Genomic DNA, 13799 nt, shown 5'->3' with positions numbered 1-13799 from the left:
TTTTAAATTTGTAAGTAGTGAAATGTAAGGGCTGTCCAATTAATGGATTAATATGGAGAGGTGATGGTGGTAGTTGTTTGAGCTGCCATGGAAAGTGAAGTAGCGAAGTGAAAAAGTAGTATAAGTAAAGAAAGTGAGTGGTGAATTCTAAAAGTGAGCAGATGGTGACCGGATGAGGGGCTTGCATGGAGGGAGGGGATAAAGGAGTGGTTGAGATGAGTCAGAAAGAGGTAGTGGCAACTGGACAGGTGAAATCCTTGGTTATAGTCAGGGTGTCCCACAGGACTCTGCCCTAGACCCTTACTTGTTTAGATTGTATCTTTCAGACCCAAATTTTTCATCTGTGGTGTTCTACAGTCTATATGCAGATGACCTGAAAATGGGTAAACTGATTACATGTGTTACAGATAAGGCATGTCTGCAAAATAACTTGGCTAAACTGACCATTTGGGCACAGGAGAATAATATGTTGATAAATACATCAAAACTAAGCATATGAGATTTGGGAGACATCAATTGAAAGGTGAATATTTAATACAGCACACAGTGACTGAAACTGTAACCTCATTTAAGGACCTGGGTATATGGGTAGATTCAGAGATGAGTTTTTCTGATCTTATCAACCAATTGGTTAATCATAGTTATAGAACTATAAGCCGTATAAAAAGAATTATAAAGTCTAGGAAGTCAAAAATAATAAAGTCATTAGTTACATTAGACCCAGCCTGAGTATGGAATAACAATATGGAAACCCCTTAAGAAAACAAGCATGAGTAAACTGGAAAGAGTACAGCAAAAATATACCAAGGGCATCCATGGATGTGAAAATTTAAATTATTATGAAAGACTAAAATATCTCAACTTGTACAGTATCTCTTACAGATATCTAAGATGACATTTTATTCAAGTATATAGGACATTTAGCGACAACTACGTCTGGGAATGTTTGGGGTTATCAAAAAGTACTAGAGAATCATCAGACAACCCATGTAGGAGATTCTATAGGAACGAGAAGTGTACTAATAGGTTTTGTGACAGAGTAGCTGATGCATGAAACAGACTACTAGTTTAGATATTTTAAGAACAGCCTGAACACTTATTATGGGAACAAGTGTTTTGGTATATTGGCAAGCTAGAAGGGCATTAATGCCTGTGCTTAAAATATTTATATGTATGTATGTATGTATGTATATACACAGAGGATGTTTAGGGAGGATGAGGAGTAAGTGGAGAGGATTTTTATAACAAGTATTGACTTGTGGGGTAGTAATGAGGGTGTGAGCGGCAGGGGATGTGACTAAATATAGATGGAGGATAGATTGGAGTATTTAATGAGGTGAGAATGGAGGGTTTGTCAGTGGGAGGGCAATAATTGAAAATGCATGTTTCATTGACTGGAGAGATGATCTTGGGGTTCCCAAGGTCGGGGTGGTTTGTGATAGATGACATAAGAGTTTGTTTTTCATTGAGTCTCACTGATAAGAGAGTGAAGGAATATAGGTGAAGTTATTTAAAATGATGAAGTCAGAGGAGGAAATTTTCTCTTTGTTTAACTGGGAGACATTTTCCTTTTTCTGGGGTGAGGCTTTGGTGTTCTTTTTCAGGGTGTCATTGATGAAATGGCAGATGGAGTGGGAAATGGTTTGGATTGCGGTGAAACTGAGGCAATTATGGGAAGTCTGTATTGCACTTCTGCTAGGAGGATACCTTTCCTGATGGCATCTCTGCCAGTGGCAGTAAAAAATGGGGAGATTATTTGTACCAGAAAACCATTTTTTTTTTAATTCAATGCTTTATTTAGATCAGCTGTTTCATACAACTAACATATTTGAAGCATAACATCCAAACTTGGGTAATATCCAATTATACCAAGAATATGCAATAAAATAGAAGCAAATAAAAATAAGAAAATAAAAAAGAAGAAATTATATCTGGTTATATTATACCCCAAAATTCAAACCATATTTCCATGTCAAAAGCCTTGTTATGCCATTCTGTAATTTACAATGAAACTGTTGAAAAAATGCAATGTCACTATCATAGCAAAATTACCAGTTAGCAAACATAAAAGTTAGACTTGTGGATACCACTGTTATTATACAATAATACTCTGTAACCCCTCGTCTTCACTACTTTTTGCCCTGTTTTTTCAGTATGGGTGAAGAAGTTTAGTGACTGGTCAAACCAGAGACATAGGTGCTTGAAGGAGGTTGTGGCTTCAACAAAGAAGTTTTTACAATGGAAATGGTAAGGTTCTTAAAACATTTAGCACATCTTTTTGAGGTGCCAAGCAGCATTATTTTGGTTTTAGAGGGGGTTCATGAGAAGATTATGTTGGATTAGGCAGTTTGGAGATATTGAAGATTGGTCTGGTGTTGAGATTGAATTATACCATGAGATGGACTGGATCTAGAAATGACCATATCATCTGAATACAGGAGTAGATGGAGGTGTGGAACATCAAAGGGTTCTATGTAATAAATATTATGAATAGTAAATGGAATGAGAATGCAGTCCTAAAGGACACCTTTGTGCTTTTGTGCTGGTTGTGCTGTGTTGAAAAATGTGTTTCCTAATTTAACTTTAAAGTATCTGGTTTTCTTAAAGATTTTCAACCAGTGTAGGGAAACAGAACTGCTACCAATTTCTATAGCAATGTTGAAAAGCAGAGTGTGGCCAATGACATTAAAGGTTTATATTCACTCAATGAACAGGGCCCCAGTAAGGTTTCTTTGTATTTACAAGGATATCATCTGTTAATATGCAGAGAATAGCCATGGTGCTGTACCCTGGCCAAAACCCATAGTGGTTTTGTGAGAAGTGATAGTATTGCTGGATGTACAGAGAGAGTTTAGCATAGACTAGTTTTTTTCCAGAATTTTGCGTAGAGTGGGTTGGATAGAAATGTGACAAAAGTGAGAAATAGTTGCAGAGTTGCTTAGGAGAGGTTTGACTATGGCCGTTTTCCAGATGCATGATGTTTGTGGAGATACAGAGATCACTGATGTGGGTTAGAGATTAGCTGGTCCCTGTAATGGCAGATAAGCCATGGGACTACACTGTCTGAGCCTGGAGGAGAAATGGTTTGGATGGTGTTGAGAGCAGATTCTATGTCTTTAGGTTTTAAATATCTAATAGAAAATGGGGGAAGATGAAGCATATAGGTGGGGGCTCAGGGTGGTATTGGTTAGGGGGTTGCGCATTGGGATAGTTTGTTAAATTCATGACAGAGATCTGTTAGAGTTAAGTTGCCATTGTCGCATTTTGTAATATGCAGGTCATTGGGATCTGTTGGGGACTTACAACCCATGATTAGGTTTCCCTTTTTCCAGAACTGCATAAGAGAGTTAAGGAGATGGGTTTGTTTAGATCTGTAGAGGAAGTATTTGTACTTATGGATTAATTGGTTATCTACATTTCTGAGGAAAATGAAGTGAGAGTGATTGTCAATATCTTGCTCATCAGAGAAAATAATTTATTTGGCATGCATACTGAGCCTCAACCTCAAAGGAATTACAAATAAGAAAAGCTATGATAATATATGCATATATATATATATATATATATATATATATATATATATATATATATATATATATATATATATATATATGTACAGGTTTACCAAATGCCAGGAACACGAACGACATTTGACATACCAGATTCTGGTTTTTGAAAGTCTGTATGTTCTTTTACATTTTAGCGGGGGGGGGGGGAAGCTCCTCTGCACCCCCACACTCCCTGCAAATTATATATACCAACTCTGAGATCGTACTACAGTGAGGAAAAGGGTAATTCCCCAATCCTCATAGTACCAGGATCTCCGTTCACAATGCTAAACTCAGGGTAATGAATCAAGCTTTGCTTTCATTATTATGACTTCATATTATTCCAGTTCAGCGTTGTGAAACTTTGAAAACGTACTTTCGTGCACATGCTTTTTGTAAATGAGCCTTTGAAATTTTGATGGCAAACCATATATATATATATATATATATATATATATATATATATATATATATGTGTGTGTGTGTGTGTGTGTGTGTAAATGTTTATTAAGCATTGAGAGAGAGGTCAGTTTATAAGTATGATATCCAAGAAAAACAATGTAAACAATTACTTAAGGTAAACTCACTAACAACTTCCATTATTCTTCAAATATATACACACGAGACAGCAGCAGCACAACCATTCAAACACCAGAAAAAAAAAAAATTTTGGGTTTTTTTTAGATGTGATGAACTCTTTCTCAGAATGCACTTCACAGTTGTTACCTTGGTTTAAATATACAAGTCCCACAACAATAAACTGTCAATTAATTAATTAATTGAACAATGATTATTAACTAGTTCCTATACTAAAAATGATGTTAAAATAAATAGTACTTGTATATATAAAGTAATCAATAAGTTCACTACTAATACATATACTAAAAATAATAATAATGTGATTGTGTGAATAATTAAAATTATATATAAAAAAAGTATTCCACATTAACATATCTCATTGAGTTAATTAAAACACTGTTCAAATGAATTTATAATATAAATAAATACATACATTCACATAAAAAAATATATATATATATATATTTTCATATGACATATATTATACAAATGTATGTACATAAATAATTTTATAAACATAATATAATATAAAACATTGACAAAATATTGTTGTAAACACTAATGCATCTATGTACAAGATGTGTGATTGTAAATGTCTTAAATACTAAAGCTGTTGTTAAAGGCCAGATGGTCACAGTTTATAAGTATAGCACAAGAAAAAAATTAAATATCATCTGATACACAAGCACCATGGTACATAAATGTCATCTAGCACTGGAGTAAGCACTACAAGAAAAATACCAATATTTTAGGGAACAGGCAACCTGAACATCATCAGCCTGGAGAATGAACGTTCTCAGCAGGGTGCTAATGTGTAGATAATGCCCACTGAAAAACAAGTCTGCCACTTCATGGCAGCATATTAAGCTTCTGTGGAGCGTAGACTGTAACAGAGCTAATGGGTGCCACCCGCTAAGCACTGCTTTTGCACTTTAAAATATGTAAAATCAAAAAAAAAAAAAAAGAAAAGTGTGTGTGTGTGTGTGTGTGTGTGTGTGTGTGTGTGTGTGTGTGTGTGTGTGTGTGTGTGTGTGTGTGTGTGTGTGTGTGTGTGTCTTTGTTTGTCTGTGTGTGAGAGTGAGATCGATTGAGCCATTTTATTGAGTGTATGTATGCATGCTTGCATGCATGAAAGCAGATGTGTGTCTGTGTGAAAGAGAGAGGAAGAGACAGACAGAGAGTAATATCAATCGAGAAGTGTCAGCATTAGCTAAGAGGTATGCATACCTCTCCATCTCTTAGCTCAAGAAATCTGAATAAAGCCTAAAATTGGGGGTAAAGGCTCAAGAATAGGAACAGATTTTAAACAGTGCTCTTATAAAATTAGAAAGTTGCTAGAATAACAGGAGTTGTGTTAGCATGCATTTTCTTTAGGAAATAAAGTCTGAAACCCAAATCTGTATTAATATTTAGTGACTTTAATCCCCAATGATTGCCAATAAACCACAAATGTTATGAGTAAGGGACCACAAAAATGAAGCAAATATCTGTACATTTTAGAAAATATTATATTTTGGATGCAAACTTCTTCCCCCAATGCAATTTATATATACTACAGCAAGACTGAAACATTATGTGGAGGAACTATTTCACATGAAATATATAAAAAAATAAACAAATAAGCAATTAAAGCAGAACAATTTTAATGACAGCATATTCTTTAAGTGCAGGAATGGCCTGCAGAGTGTGCACTACTGTGTAAATAACGGGTCTATATTAAATCAGCAAACGCTTAAAAAAGTGAACGCTGATTTATCGACCCCATGTAAGCAAAAGCTTACAATCCCGAACACTTAGAACAGCAATTTTTTTTCCAATGGAAAAAAATTGCTGTTTCACAAAAGAAAAAAAAAAACACTTCAAAACATTGCATAAAGTAGGGGTCTTCATCCCCCCCCACTTAACTATACCAAGTCCAAGATCGCACTACAGTGACGAAAAGGTCAAAGTAATGGAGGTGACCAAGCGTTTTTTTTTTCCCCAGGGAAAGAAATCGCTTATATACCGTTTTGGTATTTTGCTGTTTCGTGCTTTCAAGTTCAATCAAGACGCATTTGAAAGAATGCATCTTCAATCATATTATAAGAACCCCTCCCAGGGGTGTAGTGGCCTTTTGTCTGAAGAGTCGGGCCTCAGAACACCCCTGAGCATGCATTATTTACACAGTATAACAACTATAAGAGCAAAGTTATGAACAATAACAACAATAATATCAGTAATATGCTTTGTGCTTCCTCTGAGTGCATGATTTGCTAGAGGTAATATAATCGATAAAATGACATTTGAGAAGACTTTGTTTGGCTATGACCAGTATTAAGATGATTATTTTTCATAACAGTGTTCCAAAGAGACTTTGCTTGAGAAAAGGCAATTGGAATGTTAGCTTTATTTAAATGATACTATTGACAAATGAAACCCAAACCAGTTCAGCCACAAAGTTCAGACAACCAGCTGGAAGTCTATACAGATTATTTTATATTTTATCAATGGTTTTACTTTTGTAATATACTAAGACTAGACATGGTAAAGGGATTTATGTCTTTAAACTGAACATTTTGAATGCTGAGTGCTACATCACTGACAGTCAAAATGTCAAAAACTGGCACAGTCCCAAGAGGAAAAAAAAACAGCTTTTTTTGCAGGTGTGGCAAGCCAACTTTGGTATGTTCATTATAAAAGGCATGCTACACTCTAAAAGTGAGACATGATTCTTCAGTGAAAGTATTATGCACCTCACTGGTACCATGCATCTCAACTGTACAGATTTTTGCAGAATGTACAGATTTTTGCCTCATATATTTGGCCTATTTCTCATACAATTGTGGTTATGTGAGAAATCATTAATGGTTGAAGTCAGAAAATAATGACAGACATTTGACTTTCAGACTTCATACCCTTCAGAAAATTCATGCTAATGCAAAACCTGTATATTATCAACTATCTAAATTTGTAGGAGATATTTAAAAATTGTTCCTATTTTGGGGCCTTTGTCCTCCCATAATATATGTTTTGTTCAGATTTCTTGCTCTAAGACTTTGAGGTATAACTAGTACAGTGATCAGTGATGGGTCACTCTGTTGCCTGGAGTGGAATATAAGGGGCAGAGTTAATGGGGTTGCTGACATGAAGGTGGGAGGTAGGGGATGGGGTGGAGCTGGACAAATTGTTCATGGATAGGAAGAATCATTGTAGGATCCAACAGCTGGCCTGGGGCTGGGCCTGGCCATACAAATGGCTGTTACAATGCAGATAATGGAATTGGCATTGTCTGCACAGTGATTACATATTTTCTTTGGGGGGGGTGGCCTCAGTCTATGTTCATTCACAAAATAATGGGGGTGGACTGAATGAAGAGGTCAAAGCTAGAGAGGGATTGCAGCCACCTGGCATAGTGTCTCATGTGTACTGTATGGCAGAAGAGTGCCAAAGAAGCTGAAAAGTAAGGCTTACAAGACAGTGGTGTGACCAGTACTACTGTATGTTACAGAAACCTGGGCAGTAAAAGCAGAGCAGAAAAGGAATCTAAAGGTCATGGAAATGAAGTGCCTGAGAAGGGTGGTAGGATGCACACTGTGGTCAGATGAAGAAATAAGGACATAAGAGCAGAAGCCAAGGTAACTCCAAATGCAGAAAAGATCAAAGAGAGCAGATTACGGTGGTTGAGACACGCAGAAAGCCAGAAGACAATCTGATGAAGAAGATTTGGGACAGACAGGAAGAAGGTAAGAGGAAGCAAGGATGTCCAGCAAAGAGGTGGACGGATTGTGTGAGAGAAGACATGCAACAGTCAGGCATGAGTGTCAAAGAAGGCAGGAGTGTGGCACTGAATCAAGAGAGATGGTGACAGTTAACACGATACTCTGACCCCATGCAGAAAATGGGAAAAGGGGTTGATGATGATGATGATGATGATGATGATGATGATGATGATGATGATGTTCATGATGGTGATGATGATGTTGATGATGATGGTGATGATGATGATGATGATGATGATGGTGGTGATGATGATGATGATGTTGATGATGATGATGATGGTGATGATGTTGATGATGATGTTGATGATGATGATGATGATGATGTTGATGATGTTGATGATGATGATGATGATGATACCAGATGTGCTCTGCGATTCTGCCTATACTAAGCCTTCTGTCTTTGCCTCCTGGCTGTCACAAGGCCGATATCTACTAGGCTTGTAAACTTATGAAACCTTTAAGATCTTTTATGCATTTGTTTTCACTCTTCACCAGCCAAGTGCTATGGCACTGCTAACATTCACCCTAATACCTCCAAGTTAGTCACATGAGTGACTCAGTTAAATTCATGGGAAAAGATGGCAACTAGGAGAGCAGCACTTTACTAACGCACCCTTGCTAGGTGTGGGTTTGAGCCCACAACTCACTTACCTTCCTTCATAGCTACTGAGAATTCAACCTGCTGAACTATTGGCACTACATTAAAGAAAATAACTTCAAAAAGTAAGATTAGCAATAAAAAACATTTTATAAAAAAAAATAAGATTAGCTATAAAACAAATATTATAGAGTTATACTAAACTAATGTCTTTCGGCTTTTCCCGGTTATGGGTCGCCACAGCAGAAGTCCAGTCTGTGAATGATTGGCAGTGGATTTTTTACGGTGCCGAGTTGCAAGCCCGATGCCCAACCATCAAAGAAGGCACACCCATTCACACACGCACCTACCTGCATGTCTTTAAATGTCACTCGACCGTGAAGAGGACATGCAGACTCCACACAGAAGGTGCTCCAGCGGAGAACCGAACGGGAGAACCTCTTGCTGTGAGGCGACAATGCTAACCACTGCACCACCACGGCTCTATCATCAAGTTATACTACAGATGAGCAACCACTGGCTTTCCTATTCACAGAAAAACATTTCCAAACTGTAGATCATTATAGAAATAATATAAATAAATACAAGGATGAAAGCCATTCATGAGAACTGTGTTAATCCTACTGTCAACATTTGGGTAAAAATATCGCTTTACCTGTTGTGGGACCCCAAGCCAATCTGTAGCCTGTGGCTCGTGAAACTTCATTCCAGGATAGCAGAACGCTGTTGCTGGTGATGCTGCTGGTTGTCAGATACTGAACTGAACTTGCTGCCACTGAAATTAAATGAGAAGCATTTACTGTCAATATCCTTATAAGTTATAAAGTATGAAAGTGGTATATCCTTCAGCATCTTTGTCTCAAAATGTTTGATTTTTCCAGTCTGGCTCCCAGCCACAGTACCACCAATATGCAGTTTGCATGCTGTATCTGTGCCTATGCGGTTTTTACTGGATGACTCCATTTCATCTCATAGATGAAAAAGATACTGCAGGTAAAATGTCAGTTCTTCAATTTGCTTGTCATTCTGCATGTAGTGTGTGAGTGAGTGCATGTATCCTGCAATGGACTGGTGTTACATGCAGTATTAGTTTCTTTGCTTTATGCCCATTAAATGCCAGGGCAGGTTCTGCTGTTTGTAACCTTAACAGGATAAAGGGTGCATCATGAATGAATAGATGAATGAACAAATGAAGGAATACCAATAATGAAACCAGGTAAAGGTGAGCACTAAGGAATGCATAGTATTATACAGCTGATAGCATCAAAATAATAATTGCACACTGTTTCACTTATCCTGCATAAACTCATTCTCCTTGTCATTTTTCATATTCCCCATGTCAGTTTACATTGTCCAAAGAGCCATATTCTACCCAGACTTATAATAAATGTCAGAACCTACCACACTATACATACAATCAAATATTCAAATCTCTGTCCTGCATCTACCTCTCCCAAGTGCCATGCCAGTTAATTCTTCATTCACTGCTTTTCAGCTGTATCACTGTTTTCCATCCCTTGTAAATGGTGAGTATCCAGGATACTCCAGTCTTTTCCATTGGCACATGTGTATATAGTGCCATAAACCTGTCTTCACAGGTTATATATTTTCCCATTGCATTACTGCAATTTTATGACTTTTTTTTGGGAAATATTTCATGCATACAACTCTCTCTCTTGAAGTACTACAGTCAGCCCTTTCCTTCTCTGAGGAAGGGAAATTGACAAGCTTAGAATGAAAAAAGAATGGGAAATACAATAAATCTATAAAATAAAGACTAGGTACCTCAGTGAAAACACACCATAAACTCCATACCCAAAAAATATTAAAGCATCAAGTCCATATCCCATAAAAAACAAAATACCATTTATTGTAGTACAGACGTTAAGTGCTTTCGTCCCTCATAAGCATAGTGGGACTTCATCCGAACAATGTAATGAATCAAATACAGAGAGTTAAATACAAAAATTCAACTTGTTAATTAATTAAATCAAGATCTAATTTATTTCTTAAAGAAACATAACCTAAAAACATGCAACTAATCTATAGCTCATTTGACCACATAAACAAAAATCAAATATCATTATTTTATTATTTATTTAGTATCCAAAGCTCTCAGCCCTTTTGTGTTGTGTGATTAATGTCTGTACTACAATAAATGGTGTTTTGTTTTTAAGGGCTATGAACTTGCTGCTTTAATATTTTTCAGGTATGGAGCTTATGGTGACTTGTCACTGAGGTACCTAGTTTTCATTTTATTGGTTTAATATTTCTGGTACCTACCAGCCTTTGTTTGTGTCAAATACAATAAGTCTGACTGAATATAAAGACTATCGATGGATAGTGTTGTGTTTTCACAAGGCAGAAATTAAAAGGTGTTACTTTAAAACCAGTATTAAGACATGAGGGATTGAACTTGAATCACTAGTTGTTTAATTATTCACTTTACCTCTTAAGTCATTTGAGGTGTGAGTGTGTGTGTGTGTGTGTGTGTGTGTGTGTGTGTGTGTGTGTGTGTGTGTGTGTGTGTGTGTGTGTGCAGTTACATATATAGAGAAAGAAATATTTTTATATATTTTTTTATATAACTATATAGATATAGGGAGAGATGTCACGCGCTCTCTCTCTCTATATATATATATATATAAATATATATATATATATATATATATATACACACACACATACACACACACACATATATTATATATATATATATATATATATATATATATATATATATACACACACACACACACACACATACACATATATATATATATATATATATACATATAAACATATACATATATATATATATATATATATATATACATATATACATATATATATATACATACACACATATATATATATATATATATATACGAATCCTCCAAATGCTGTACTACAAGATATATATGAAACCACTACCCCTAGGGCAAGAACTGTAGAGTAGAAAATGTTGAGTTCCAATTAACAAAGCCTTCCAAACAAAGTGTGCTCAAGGATGACGTCCGTGAGCATAAAAACAGTAAAATACTTGTTTAGAAAAACATTCAATTGTCCACTTAATGTGCTTCTTCCCAACTCACATGAAGCCAATAAACACAACTTCCATGGGTATACTTTGCATATTTCTACTATAAAACTGATGAAATAACAAGAAAGTAAGAACTGTCTCTACCGTATTGCTGTAGCTTCCGAGGCAAATACAGCCGTTTCAAAAACATTCACTGGTAGAACCAACTAAATTCAATTACACCATTCGGTTCATTCTGCAAGGATATCCTTAGCAAAGACACATCCACTTCAGAAGTCGTCACAAATAATTCCAAAAAAGTCCGGTTAGACCACTCGGTTTAGATCAAAAGGACAGTTTAATAGTGAGCGCTTTCACGGCTTACAGAAGCCGCTTCTTCAGACAAACAAGATTGCGCCGATAAGGCGCAGAATTTATACATACTCTGACGAACTTTAAAATCTCCTCCCACATATCTCTACATAGTTTTAAAGTGCTAGTGCCACATTTTATTAAGTTACAATCAGAAACATACTTCATAAAATGAAAACTTATATTAGTTAAAAATACTTTAAAATCTTTTAAAAACTATTACGTATCCTGTTGTAAATACACTAAACTTACAAAGTGGTACAACAAAAAAACAATGAATGCGATCTTTCATACTAAAGCCCCATGCATATAAACTACACACAAACGTTCCATAAGGACTAATCAAATTTCAGGACAAATACATATGGTATAGTGTTATGCATCAACTTCAATGCTAAGATTATGCTCTATCCATATGCCCCAAGAGACTCATTAATTACAGTAGAATACATTTACTTAAATTACTTGTCAAGAACACCATGATTAACAATAAATAGACATGAAGAAACGAACGACTGCTTCATATATATATCATCAAAAGCGCCTCTGTAAGGTATATGTGAATCCACATGTCACTGAGAAAGATATTATTGGGACTAATAATATTGTGTAGTGCTATGAAGCAAAAATATATATGTCTAAAGATATAAAGTATATGAACAACCAAACGACAAGGTCCTAAAATGACTACGGTGAATGGTTCTGAATCCACCTCAAGGATAACAAGTAATATAATTGTGTTTGATACAATAAAAACTCATGCTTGCTAAAAAAGATATAATTGGATGAATACAAAACTAAATACTAGTTGATAAAACCAGTATTAAGACATGAGGGATTGAACTTGAATCACTAGTTGTTTAATTATTCACTTTACCTCTTAAGTCATTTGAGGTGTGAGTGTGTGTGTGTGTGTGTGTGTGTGTGTGTGTGTGTGTGTGTGTGTGTGTGTGTGTGTGTGTGTGTGTGTGTATGTGTGTGTGTGTGTGTGTGTGCAGTTACATATATAGAGAAAGAAATATTTTTATATATTTTTTTATATAACTATATAGATATAGGGAGAGATGTCACGCGCTCTCTCTCTCTCTCTATATATATATATATATATATATATATATATATATACACACACAAACACACACACACACACACACATATATATATATATATATATATATATATATATACACACAAACACACACACACACACACACACATATATATATATATATATATATATATATATATACATATAAACATATACATACATATATATATATATATATATATATATACACACATATATATATATATATATATATATATATATATATATATATATATATATATACATACAGAATCCTGAAAGCCCAAAATCCTGAGTCCAAAATCTCAAAAGTTCAAAATACTGAAAACTCAAAATACTAAAAGCACACAGGATACCAACACTTGGCTTGACAAGCTCAAACAAGCTACAAAACTGAGAATGATCTACAAAACTTAATTAAATATGGAAAGAATGGATGGCCTGAACATCAAACGCAGACCGGTTAGGGGATCGCCAAATGGGATCACCGGTCCGCTTATGATTGGCAGTGAATTTTTACGTTGTCGATTTCCCAGCCCGGTAGCCAACCTTCAGAGAAGGCACACACACACTCATGCACCTACCTGCATGCCTTTTAAAGTTCAGTCGATCACAGGGAGGACATGCAGGCTACACACAGAAGTCACTCCAGATGAGAATCAAACTGGAGAGCCTCTTGCTGTGAGGCAACAATTCTAACCACTGCACCACCGCAAAAATATGACACTGTCAGAGCACAATTGCCCGAACATAATGGTCTGTTACTGTACCAAACAGAATTGTTGTATCTTCTTCAGAACATGCCAAAGTGCTTAAAGAAAAACATGAACGACTC

At 35.7% G+C, this 13799-nt stretch overlaps 1 protein-coding gene across 1 annotated transcript in view; it reads right to left on the bottom strand.

The window, feature by feature from the left end:
• LOC122815075 overlaps positions 1–13799 on the bottom strand; it is a 3014144-nt gene that overhangs the window by 2708114 nt on the left and 292231 nt on the right. Inside the window, exon 12 of the mRNA XM_044087319.1 lies at positions 9139–9258. Coding sequence (XP_043943254.1) covers positions 9139–9258 — 120 coding nt within the window. The remainder of the gene's footprint in view (positions 1–9138; positions 9259–13799) is intronic.

The sequence above is a fragment of the Protopterus annectens genome, chromosome 11.part0 (assembly GCF_019279795.1).
Source record: "Protopterus annectens isolate FY-2018-M chromosome 11.part0, PAN1.0, whole genome shotgun sequence".
Taxonomy (NCBI): Eukaryota; Metazoa; Chordata; order Ceratodontiformes; family Protopteridae; genus Protopterus; species Protopterus annectens.
This window is presented reverse-complemented; position numbering and strand designations above follow the sequence as displayed.